General features: G+C 43.8%; 1 protein-coding gene across 2 annotated transcripts in view; it reads left to right on the forward strand.

Moving 5' to 3' along the window:
• ITPR1 (inositol 1,4,5-trisphosphate receptor type 1) overlaps positions 1-13,294 on the forward strand; it is a 321,065-nt gene that overhangs the window by 169,634 nt on the left and 138,137 nt on the right. For both annotated transcript variants that reach the window (XM_079933479.1, XM_079933480.1), the window contains 7 exons: positions 734-895; positions 1,004-1,174; positions 1,684-1,749; positions 2,696-2,833; positions 6,259-6,384; positions 8,535-8,735; positions 10,345-10,596. In XM_079933479.1, coding sequence (XP_079789605.1) covers positions 734-895; positions 1,004-1,174; positions 1,684-1,749; positions 2,696-2,833; positions 6,259-6,384; positions 8,535-8,735; positions 10,345-10,596 — 1,116 coding nt within the window. The remainder of the gene's footprint in view (positions 1-733; positions 896-1,003; positions 1,175-1,683; positions 1,750-2,695; positions 2,834-6,258; positions 6,385-8,534; positions 8,736-10,344; positions 10,597-13,294) is intronic.

Raw genomic sequence — 13,294 nt, forward strand, 5'->3', positions numbered from 1 at the left:
GTGCTGAATTAGGGCATCTTAAATAAAAAATAAACTAGCAACTCGGGAGAATCACGGCTGTGTGCAGCTCTCAAACCACAGGTGGAGCCCAGCAGAACACCAATTGGGAATCTGGTTGCAAAGCCAGGCCTGTCACTGTGGGAAGGTGGGGACTTTGATTAAAAATTAGACAGTTGTGACATCTTATTTTTTTTAAATTTATTTATTTTTGGCTGCATTGGGCGTTCGTTGCTGCCCGCAGGGTTTCTCTAGTTGCGGCGAGCGGGGACTACTCTTCGTTGCGGTGTGCAGGCTTCTCATCGCGGTGGCTTCTCTTGTTGCGGAGCACAGGCTCTAGGCGCGCTGGCTTCAGTAGTTGTGGCACGCTGGCTCAGTAGCTGTGGCTCGCGGGCTCTAGAGCGCAGGCTCAGTAGTTGTGGCGCACGGGCTTAGTTGCTCCGCGGCATGTGGGATCTTCCCAGTCCAAGGATCGAACCCATGTCCCCTGCATTGGCAGGCGGATTCTTAACCACTGTGCCACCAGGGAAGTCCCCAGTTGGGACAGCTTAACTGCCCCCTCACCTCAGAATATATCTGAAGAGCAAATAAGGTTGTGTGTTGTTAAATGAGGCAATGAAAAGCCGGGTCGGCTGAGGGGGGATACAGAGTTAGGAATCTCACTAGGTGAGGTGTGTCTGGGCCCAAGGGCACGGGAGAGGGCGTCTTGGCTCATTTGGCCTTTCCCCTCAGTGAGGAGAACACGCCACTGGACCTGGACGACCACGGCGGCAGAACCTTCCTGCGGGTCCTGCTGCATTTGACGATGCACGACTACCCACCCCTGGTGTCAGGGGCCCTGCAGCTCCTCTTTCGGCACTTCAGTCAGAGGCAGGAGGTCCTGCAGGCCTTCAAACAGGTAGGTCGGGTTGCTCTGTGTGTGTGTGTGTGTGTGTGTGTGTGTGTGTGTTGTTGGCATTGTGTCTGAGAGTCTGTTGTGAGTCACTATTGAATTGCATTCGTTCAGGTTCAACTGCTTGTTACCAGCCAAGATGTCGACAACTACAAACAGATCAAACAAGACTTGGACCAACTGCGATCCATCGTGGAGAAGTCAGAGCTTTGGGTGTACAAAGGGCAGGGCCCCGACGAGGCCATGGACGGTGCATCTGGTGAAAACGAACATAAGAAAACAGAGGTGGGTGACACACAAGTTACGCTGCAGGAGGAGATGGATGGGGTCCTCAGAACAAGTAAACGTCCTCCTCTGGTTTTAGATAAAAATGCAGATTATAGGATGGGCTTGATTCTCAAGAGGTCTGCTTGTTAACAGGGTGACAGCCATTCTTCCAGGAAGTGAGCTACAAATACAAGTTCAGCGTCATCTCTCGTGCCACCGTGGCCCATGTAGAACAGACTTTGAGTGAACTAGCTCCAGGTGTCCCTTGCAGACGCACTTGGGAAAGAACCTGTTCTCCAGCCATGCCTGGACCATCATATTCTCCCCCATCAGTGCAATAATCTGCATCCTCTCCCATCAGAGGGGAGCTGAGTTGTGAGCAAGTGAATGACAGGCACAAACCCCGCATGATGGCTAGAAAACGCTGCAAAACTCCTGTTCTTTCCTAAATTGTGATGCTAATGCTAACAAACAGACAGGAACCTAAGAGTTGTACAAACCGCACTCATGTTCATCTTGGTTCCTAGGAGGGGAACAACAAGTCCCAGAAGCATGAGAGCACCAGTAGCTACAACTACAGGGTGGTCAAAGAGGTAAGTGCTCCCTTGTGAGCTTTTCCCTTCATGGAAAGTGGAACAGGGAGAAAGTAAACCTCTGAGGTGAAGTGCATGGGTTTTAGTGTCAGGTCTTGGTTCAGATCCAGCTCTGCCACTTATTATTTGTGTGTCTTCAGTCTCCTCACCTTGTAGAGGTGCCTCCAGCACCTATACTTCTGAAGGTTTACAGTTGAAGGAAGAGTTAAGTGGTGAAATTGTCAAGGACTTGCCTCAGCGGCTGGCACGTAGTGCCCACCAATGAGGACCATGTCTCTTTAGGAATCTTTGCACAGGCTAGTTCAAAGTTGGGAGGGTGGCGCTTGGTGTTTTTTACCCTAGAGCAAATTCTTCCCAAGTCCTTGGCAGTGATGCTGAGTCATATCATTTTAGGAGATCTGAAACCATCCCACTTGCTGATGGAGCCGTAATCCATTGGTTATTCTGGAAGACTTGTTCTTAGCCATATGTGGATTTGGTTTAATACAATCAATAGGGATACTACAAGTTAGAGGAGTTTCCCTCGTTTTATGTTCTTAATATATTGTGATCCTTTTGCCTTCCCGTCCACACCGCCCCCTGCAATCTTTTTTCCAACTACACTTCCTAGTTTTCTGAGATTGATTTCTTTTTTCTTAACAAAATTTTTTTCCAACTTTGAGGTATAATTGACAAAATTATAATATACTTGACAAAGTGATGATTTGATACACATACGCACTGTGAAATGATTACCCCAGTCAAGTTAATTAAACATCCATCAGTCACATAGTTAGGTTTTTGGGGGGAGCCAGTGGGGGGAGGTAAGAATGCTTAAGACCTACTCCCTTAGCAAATTCCAAGTATACAGTGAGGTATCATGAACTGTAGTCAGTAGGCTGTAGGCTAAGTCCTCGGAACTGAGATGGGGGTCAGAGGAGAAACTTTGATTCTTTCTTTGTACCAGATTTTGATTCGACTCAGCAAACTCTGCGTCCAAGAGGGCGCCTCTGTGAGGAAGAGCAGGAAGCAACAGCAACGCCTGCTCCGGAACATGGGCGCCCATGCCGTGGTGCTGGAGCTGCTGCAGATCCCCTACGAGAAGGTGGGCGTCCACATCCACGGCTGCCGCCCCATGGGGGGCGGGTTCCTGGGTTTCCCCAAACCCTTCGCACTTGGGAGCGGTCGGTGAAGAAATGAAGCTGATGTGACGATTGTCATTATAAAGCCGTCTTCGGTAATTTATATCGAAACAAACAGAGCATCCTAACAAGGAAGCAAAACCACCCATAACCTCCCTCCACTTGGAAGATTCTATAAAGAAGGAGCAGTCTGTGTATTCTCTCCTTACTCCCGTACCATGCTGGATGGGGGCAGCTTGGTCTGAACACAAAGTCCTGATGACAGAGCTGTCTGTGCACATGGGCTTGTGCTGTACAGTTTCGTCTGCAGTGTTACTCAGGCATGTAAGCGCTACAAGTTACTAAATGCATGTGGGGACGTGGGACTCGCCCACTCAAGGTCCTCACTCATATGCTGGCAGCTGGTTGAGCTGGATCTATCAGATACTGCTTGGCTCTAAGTCTTCTGGTCTGTTGCTAGCCGTTACCCTGCGTCTCCCATTTTTCATGTTAGCGTTTGGCATTACTAGTGATGGGATTGAGGGAAGGAGGATAACATTTGCATCCGTGTGGCCTGACAGGGCACTTTCAGAAGCATTCATTCAAGCTTCTAAAACCCAGTATGGTGATCTTGGTGTTGCCACGTGATAGATGAGGAGACTGAGGCTTGGGGAAGTTAAGAGTCCAAAGGCATAGACGCCGGTCTCTTGAGTTGCCAGTGGCTCCCAGAGACTCGCTAGTGAAGAGTCGCCTGAAGAAGGTTCACTGCCTAGTGCTTGCAGGGTGCCAGGCACTGTGCTGAGGCCTTTACGTCATTTGCTCATTTAACCCTCAGGACACCCAGATGAGATAGGTGGTACTATTAGAAGCCCCATTTTAAATGAGAAAACTGAGGCCAGAGAGGTTTAGTAACTTGCCTGGAAGGCCCAGCTGCACCTCACAGAGTCAGCCCCACTCACCTGTGGAGCCCGGGCCTTGGACCTCTGTGCCTTCCACCTTACCTGTACCTCACCTTTGTAGGTAACACACCTTTACCTACTGCCCTGCACTTCAGGAAGTTCCCTGCCAAGGCTTCCTCCTCAGTCACGGTGCCTGTGTGAATCAGATGCATCAGGCCTTTCACCAGCCGCCAGTAAAGCGCAAGTTCGATCCCTCCAGTAGGTCAGGTACTTAACTACGGTGGAATTAATGTAGACAGGTGTGGGTGTCATCCGAATGTGGCTGACATTTGGACTAGAAAGAGCAGGTGGATTTCCCTCCCTCTGTGTAAAGAATGTGATGTGAGGAGGGAGTTTGCTGGCCTCGGCTTTGCCTCATAATAACGTTTCCCTAACGAGAGACGTTCATTTACAGAGCAGTGTTGAATCGATCTATAGGAACCAGATTCGGTTGGAATTGGTGGCTCAAAGGCAGAAGATTGTGTGTGTGTGTGTGTGTGTGTAATTTGTCTGGTTTTTGGATGGGTACAGTCATCCTAGTGTGTGAGAACAGTGGAGGGATTCCTACCAACAGCTGACCTCTTGTTATGTCTTTATGAGTTTGCTTGTTTGCTCTGTAGAAGTCTGCTTCGAAGGCCAGAAGCTTTTCAGTCAGCTTGTGCACCAGCAGATTCCTTTCTTAGCTGAAGAAGAGGAAGAATGCAGAGTGGTTCAAGGTTGCTGCAGTGTCTGTCTGTCTAAAACCCTCTTGTTTCTTAGAGCTAGAAGCTTTGCCCCTCTCTCTGTAAATGGGAGACAAATGTAATACCCGTTCTGTTGTTCTGAGACTTGCTAACAGTGTCCTTTTAAATCTCCTGCTTTGTTCGATTGTCTCACTGACAGCTCGGATTCCTTTCGTCAGCGTTCTCGGCAGACGTCTTCTGTTTTCTCACAGGGCTGTTGTCTAGACCAGGGTGGGCAAACTGCAGACATGGATCACTTCCAGCCCACCACCTGTTTTTATACAGCATATGAGATAAGACTGGTTGCTACGTTTTTGAATAGTTAAATTTTCAGGGGTTATATAAGTTCGTGCGTAATGTCTTCCGTTTCGCTTTTTGACCCATAAAGCCTTAAAGTACGTATCTGGACCGCTAAGAAAAAAATTTGCTGACACTCATTCTAGACCAGTACCAATAGCTAACATTTACTGAGTCATTACTGTCTAAGCCCTTGACATGAATTTTCTCATTTAATCATCGTAACCACAGTAGGAAGTGTGTGTGTGTTATTAGCTCTATTTTACAGATGAGGAAACTGAAAGGTTAAGTCACCTGCCCAAGGTCACACAGCTTGGAAGTTGTAGACCTGGCATAAGGGCCAGGCAGCCTGGTTTCAAGGCCTGCATTCCCAACTGCTACACTTTCCGGCCCTTGAAATGTGGCGAAGTATGTGCGATGACTTAGGAAGATGACGCGGGCTCTATGGATCTGAGGGATGATTTCCATTTGGGGCCTTTTTACTATTGTAAATGGTGGCTTGTTTAGAGCTGGGCAGAGTGGCAAGAGGTTTTACATAATTATCTTGTCATAGGCATCCAACTCTTTACAAATACTGAGTGTATTTTTTTTAATTGAAGCATAGTTGATTTACAATATTATATTAGTTTCAGGGGTACCGCAAAGGGATTTATTATCTTTATAGATTTTGCTCCATTAAAAGTTATTATACGATAATGGCTGTACTTCCCCGTGCTGTACAATATATCCTTGTTGCTTATTGAGTGTGTGTTTTTGATATATGAAATGAGAAAATCGTAATCAACCATGTGAAATGCCTGAGACACATATTATCCTGATTTTATAGGTAGGAAAACTAAGTCTTAGGTTAAATAATGTGCCTGAAGTGACAGGGAAAGGAGTTAAGACAGATACCTGTGCCCTAACTTAGAATCTAAAGAGATTTCCACTGTGCCATGTTAGCTACTGCCAGAAGTTAGTGTGTCCACAGGTTAAGGCAACTTAAAAATGTGTGCCCGAGAGCTGAGGAGGTGTGGGTTTATGGCCATTGAGGAAGTTGGCTCCCATCTGCTGTCCGTCCGTAGTTTCAAAAGTAGGGAGTTCAGAGATGTCAGCCGTTGCTAGACAGTGGAATTCCAGACACTTCCTCTTAGCTTTCACTCTCTATTGCCCTTTTCCCCAATAAAATCATTTCATTTCTGCCCAAAGCTAGTGGGAGAGAATTCACTTTTCTCCGTGAAGTATAAACAACTTGTTGGCTTCTTTGCAGGGTCAGCAGTGCAGTCCCCCAATGTTTTCACACAGCCCGCCCCCAGCAAACACCCCCAGAGCCCCACATTAGTCGGAGGGGATGGAGGTGTCATCGAAGCTGGCCTCCTGGCCTAGAGATCAGTGCTTTCTCCTGTTGACCTTCTCTAGTCAAAGGCATAGCTCTGTTTTCAACCTGGTTTTTGTCTCTCTCGCTCCACACAGGCCGAAGACACCAAGATGCAGGAGATAATGAGGCTGGCTCACGAGTTTCTGCAGAATTTCTGTGCTGGCAACCAGCAGAATCAGGCTTTGCTCCACAAACATATAAACCTGTTTCTCAACCCAGGGGTAAGACTGGAGGCCTGTCTGGACATCTGTGTGGGGAGGCGGGTGGGGAAGCAGGAAGCAAGAACACCTTGTTCTTTTGCTGTTGTGGCCGCTGGGACTTGTTATGAGGCAACATTCATTCCAACGGGGAACATTTTGATCAACACTCAGGAGGATGTAAATACTCCCCATCCTTTTGGGAGAAAAGGTAGAAGGAGGGGGGAAGAGGTGGTAGATGCAAAGGTAAGATGAATTGATGTTTTTTCTTAATAACAGTCCTCATTACATCAAACTCCAGCCATAGCAAAGTGCTCATTCTCACAGTGCAGGCACAACCTCCTAAGGTCACGCATCAGGTTTTCTGTGTTTATACAAAACATCATCTATCCATGTAAAACATAATTATGTTACATTTTAGTTAAATATGTTTTTAAAAATATATTAAATGTGTAATATGCTTTTTTTAAAAGAAGATGGTGGTACACTCCACCCATTGTTGTGCGTTTTGCTTTTTTCACTTAACACATCTTGGCTGTCTTTGCAAGTGAAAAATATATAAACTTTGCTCATTCATTTTCATGGCTAAATGGCATTCTGTAGAATGGCTGTAACTTTTTTTAGACCGTTCCTGTATTAATGGACAATTAGGCAGTGTCTGATTTTGGCTTGTGAACAGTACTGCAAAGAACATCTTTGTACATGAACACACCCTCACGTACACACACAGAAACACACAGAAACACTCACTCATCTGTACTGCTGGAGCTTTCCAGGAAGAGGACTACTGCGTTGTAGGGTAATGTTCCCTCTTTGTCATGTTAAGAAAAAGAAAAGGCAAAAAATGAAAAGGTTAAAGCCCCCTGCCTCATGCTAGTCATAAAACCCAATAACTCAGTAAGTCTGGGTAAAAAGTAGAAAATTAAGCTTCTAGAAGAGAACATGAAAATACCTTCATGACCTTGTGGAAAGGGAAGTTTTTTCACACAGTATGCCAATAGCACTAGTCATTAAGGAAAATATCAACAAATTGGACTTCTTTAAAATTAAGAACTTCTATTCATCAAATGACACCATTAAGTTAGCAAAGACAAGCCAAAGAGTGGGAGAAGACACAGCGTACGAGTCCAGCAACGAGTTCATACCCAGAATAGGTATCAAACTCAGGAGAGTCCGTAAGGAAATTCACAGCCCACTTTTTTAAATGGACAAAAAATTTAACAGTGGGACACTCCACAGTAGAGGTTATCCAGATGGCCAATAAATATGACAAGGCCCTCAACATGGTTAGTCATCAGAGAAATGTAAATCAAGCAAGATGCGTGCAACAAAATGTAACTAAAATGAAAAGACTGACATTACTAAGTGTTGGCAAGGATACAGAGTAGCTGTAATGTAGAATGTAAATTGGTAACATCTTTCAAAGCTGTTTGGAAGTATCTTCCGAAGCCAAACATATTTAAACTCTGCAACCCAACAGTTCGACTCTTGGGTATAAAGCCAACAGAGACGCATACATTGTGTTTATCAGAAGACATTGAGAAGAATGTTCAGAGCGGCACTGTTCACTGTTCATTATTCGTTCACTATATGAATACTGTTCATCGTATTTGTCGTAAGAATTGTGTAACTACTTACTCTTAAAATTAGGTACTCCCACAGATGCCCATCAACAATAGAACAGATCAATACATTGTGGTATAGTCATGCAATGGAATGTACATAGCGGTGACAAGAAACAAACTAGTAATACATGCAACAATGTGGATGACAACATGCAAAAGTAACGTTGAACAAAAGAAGCCAGGTAGAAGAGGATGCATGAGGTTCAAGAACAGGCAAAACAAATCTATGGTTGTGCAAGTCAAAATAGTGGTAAACATGGGGGGTGGACCATAAAGGCAGCCTGTTTTATTTCTTGATCTGGGTGCTGATGGTCCCTCTGGAATTCATTCAGCAGAAAACTAATGATGAGTTTAGTGCCCTATGTGTTTATTGAAAAAGTTGAGTAAAAAGGAAGATGGTACAGAAGCGAGCACGGAGAAAGATGCTTTCACGGGGTTAAATGCCCCCCTCTCTGTGTTTGTCGTGGACTCTTCTTTTTCTCACTTGGTCCTCTGCTCTGGCCTTCCTTTGACCATGTGCCTGTGCCCCCGCCCTCACTCTTGTGCCAGATCCTGGAGGCGGTCACGATGCAGCACATCTTCATGAACAATTTCCAGCTGTGTAGTGAGATCAACGAGAGAGTCGTCCAGCACTTTGTTCACTGCATCGAGACTCACGGTCGAAATGTCCAGTACATCAAGTTCTTGCAGACGATCGTCAAGGCCGAAGGGAAATTCATCAAAAAGTGCCAGGACATGGTCATGGCTGAGGTGACAACTGTGGATTTCTATATATCTTCCTCTGGTGTTCTGTAGGAGCTTAAAAATTATTTATTTTTATCGGTATGAACTGGCACCCTGTCCAGGAGCCATAGGAAGGGACAGAAAGTAATTGTGTGTGTGTGTGTGTGTGTAAGTGTGTGTAATCATGTGTTTGTGAGCTTAAGCTATAGATACAGGCGAGAGTCTGATCTAGGATTTTGTAGCAATAATTCTATTTATTTTAAGGATCATTGGCTTGGATTCTTCTGAGAGGGAAAAACACCCCCAGGAATCCTGAACCAAAATAGAGTGGGTGGAGGTTAAATGTGGGTAGAACCTTTTGAGCCAGAGCATCCTTTCTTGTAGATTATATGACTTTTTTTAAAAAAAATTATTCACCAAATTAATTAGCTGGAAAAATTGTTGCTTGATGATTCTCAAGGAGAAGCTGGTCAGTGGAATTGGGGCAAAGTCACCCTTGGTTCTCTGTGGGACGTCTGTGTCCCATGTATGCTGTCTGGCCAGGAAGGTCCTCTGTCACTCCCACAACTTTGGCGTCTGCATATGCTTGGTTTCATCCATCCTTCCACCTTTAAAAAAAAAAAAAAAAAAGGAATCTCAAGTAAATCCACTTAACACTTGGGTTTATAATCTTATCTACATATATGATTTCAGTGAAAGGTGGCGTAGTGTCATTAAAAGTGTTGGCTCGACCTGGGATGCGAATGTTGGCTGTACCATGTCCCTGGCTGTGTGATTCGGGATGTGTTATTTGACTTCTCAAACACTCAGTGTGGGTTTCTGTAAATGAAGGCATGGCGGTATTCACTTGAGGAGCTGATAGGCAGGTTAAATCAGATAATGATGACAATAATAGCTACCGTTTATTGGAAGTCTGCTGTGCTACTCGAGTCGCTGTTGTAAGTAATCATGGTATCTGGCACATAATCAGAGTTCATAAAGGTTAGTTATTATTAAGTAAATAATATTGACCATATTTATTTTGACTTCTGTGCTGGCCCTTTTTGGATCTTTTGTATTTCATGCAGTGGTGAAATTGATTAATTCTTAAGTAGAGTTATGAAAAGCCCCAGTCCCCGGGAGACAAGTTACGAATAGGAATGCCTTGACTCTTTGAGTGTTGAAAGGAAGGCGTATCTTAATTAGGATTGGATAATTTGTGATTGTGAAGAAATAAGGCAGCGTGTGAAAGAGTTGTAAGAAGAGTACTTATAAGGCATGAAAAGGAGATGGAAACATTTTTAAAAACAAAAATCATTGCCTAATGATTAGTTTGGAAATACAAGTGCAAGGTTGAAATCTACATTTTTACCAGATACCTGAATGCTGGTATGTAGACTTTCTCTTCCCCTGATAGTTTTTTAGGACTGTTGTGATATTTTTATATCTGTGAATGAAAATGATGCTGCTGAAGATTTGTAGTTGTTTAGTAATAAATGAATGAAATCTAGGTGAGTTCAGTAGTACAGGTGCTACTGGTTTTGGAAAGTCAATGCTAACAGAACATCTCTTTCTTTGTGAATAGATTTGTTTGTTTAATGCTTCCCCCATCCCTGCAAACTTGTGCTATAAGCAAGTCTTGTTCTTTTGATTATAGCTGGTTAATTCAGGAGAGGATGTCCTCGTATTCTACAACGACAGAGCCTCTTTCCAGACTCTGATCCAGATGATGAGGTCGGAACGGGACCGGATGGATGAGAACAGCCCTCTCATGTACCACATCCACCTGGTCGAGCTCTTGGCCGTGTGCACAGAGGGCAAGAACGTCTACACGGAGATCAAGTGCAACTCCCTGCTCCCGCTGGATGACATTGTCCGTGTGGTGACCCACGAGGACTGCATCCCCGAGGTGAGCGACTCTATCCCCAGGATGGGTGGGCCCTGCTCATGTCTCTCCTCGTGGCACGTGGGGCTGTGGCTGGATGGGAGTCTTCCGCTGACCTAGGTGGGACCTCACAGTTTTGACACCTGCAGCTCATTTTGTTGTGAGATTTGCATTGGCTGAAACAGCATCTTCTTGAGCATTGGTTTTGGGTTAGAGGAATGATGGGGGAGTAAATTTTTCCGTCTGTCTCCTTGAAGAAGAATGGGAAACTGCTGGAGGGCTTCAGCTCTGTGTAATGAATGATTCCACGTGTTGAGCAAAGAGCATTGACCTGAATGAACTTCTCAGAAATGAGAAGAACGGTGCATTGAGATACAGTTCACACCAATGTAAAACTTAACTCTGTTAAGTGTATTCTTTAAAACAAAAACTTGTATTGCAAAAATAATGAATGTCGACTATAAAATATTCAGGAACTACAGGTAACCAATAAGAAAATGAAAGTAATCTACCATTTCACTGCCCATAATAAATACCTCTTAGGTTTTTGAAGTAAATTCTTCTAGCTTTCTGTTTCCCTATTCATATACTAACAAAAAATGGATCATACAGTATATATTTTATCTTTGTATGTTTTGAAATATATACTCTTAGTTTATATTTTAAACTAAATATACATACATTTATATATATATAGCATATGTAGTATATATTAAATATATGCACTGTTTTTAGATTAATGTTTGGAAAAGTTAATACATTTAGAAAAATTCAAATAGCAAAGACCATAAAGGAGTAAACTATGAAAAATCTTTACCTGTTCCCCACACCCCTCAGAAAATTATTTATTAGGTTCTTGTGTATCCTTCCGGAGTTTTGCATAAAAACATTTATAAATATATATACTTTATTCTCCGCCCCCCCCCTTTAACACAAAAGGTGACATTCCAGGTACATTCTTTTTTTCATATCAGTCCGTAAAGAGATTCTGCATTCCTTTTTTATAGTTGTATAAAATTTCATTGTACAGATGTACCATAATTGTCTTCCATGAATGTTGAACCAGCTTATTATATAATGTGATAATAATAAGAAGAAGGAAATAAAATACTATATTTTTCTCACAGTCTGGTTTATACAGTATATTATCAAATATTTGGATTCTCATATCCCTGATATATGGATGTGGTATTTCGATATAGTTGTACTTTGCATTCTCTTATTATGCATAAGTGAGGTATAATAGCTTGTTTTTTTGCCCATGTTTGTTTGAAATACAACCTAAGTACAGAAGAGTACATAAACGTGACTTGTGCAGTATAAGAATAATTACAAAGGTAGCGGCTGTGTAACCACCACCCAGGTCAGGAAATGTGCCTCATTCCCCACCTGTGTCCTTTTCCAGTCCCCAGCCTCCCCCAGAGGGCTCCCTCATGGAGGCATAGTTGTGACGTGGCTCTTATGTAGTTTTCTTTGTACATCCCTAAACAGTATAATTCAGTTTTGCCCACTTTTGAACTTCCTTTATGCACTATTTTGTGACTTTTCCTGTACCGCCGTGTGGTGTTAGGATTCATCCATCCTGAAATAACGCACCTGTATTCATTTCCTTTGCTTTGGAGCATTGCTCTGTGTCATTGTCCCACAATATGATTTTCTGTACGTCTGTTGATGCTCATTTGGGTTATTTTTGCTTTTTGGCTGTTAGGACCAGTGCGTGTGTCCTGGCCCACACGTGTACACATCTCTGCAGGGGGTATACTTAGAAGTGCTGGATCATACAAGGTGCATTTCTTCCCTTTGACTTGATAATGTGGAGTGGTTTCCAGCAGTTACTCCAGTGGCCACCCCTCCCCCAGAGCTCCTGTTGCTCCCAGACCCTGCCAACCCTTGCTATTATCAGACCCTTTATTAGTATATATTTGTTTTCAATCTGGTGGGTGTATAGTGATATCTCATAGTGGTTTTAATTTCTATCCGCTTGATTCCTAAATGAGATTCAATCCCTTTCCATGTGTTGTTTTTGAGATTTGATATTCCTTTAAGTAAATAGCAGATCCGATTTTTTGCCTGTTTTTCCTTTGGCGTGGCCATCATATACGCACAGATCTGTAGGAATTCTCTGTGGGGATATGCATTGCAAACAGCTTCTTCCAAATCGTGTCATTTAACTCTTGTAACAGTGCCATTTCATAGATATTCTTTTTTTTTTTTTCTTAGTTCCTTGATGAGGGATCGAACCCATGCCCCCTGCAGTGGAAGCACGGAGTGTTAACCACTGGACCCACCATGGGTGTCCCAGAAGTTCTTAACTTTAATGTAGTGAAACGTGTCCATCTTCTCTTCTCTGATCAGTGTTTTTTGTTCCATTCTTTTTTTTTGTTTGTTTCTTGTGGTACGCGGGCCTCTCACTGTTGTGGCCTCTCCCGTTGCGGAGCACAGCCTCTGGACGCGCAGGCTCAGTGGCCGTGGCTCACGGGCCCAGCCGCTCCACGGCATGTGGGATCTTCCCGGACCGGGGCATGAACCCATGTCCCCTGCATCGGCAGGCGGACTCTCAACCACTGCGCCACCAGGGAAGCCCTTGTTCCATTCTTTACCTTGAGGTCATGAACATATTCTCTTCCAAAAGCTTTGTTTTTGAATTTTATAATAGTGAATTTTGAATATCAAAAAATCATAGAAGTTAAAGCGTGCAGGGAAAAATGGAATGACCATCATG

Source organism: Stenella coeruleoalba (assembly GCF_951394435.1).
Source record: "Stenella coeruleoalba genome assembly, chromosome: 10".
NCBI lineage: Eukaryota > Metazoa > Chordata > Mammalia > Artiodactyla > Delphinidae > Stenella > Stenella coeruleoalba.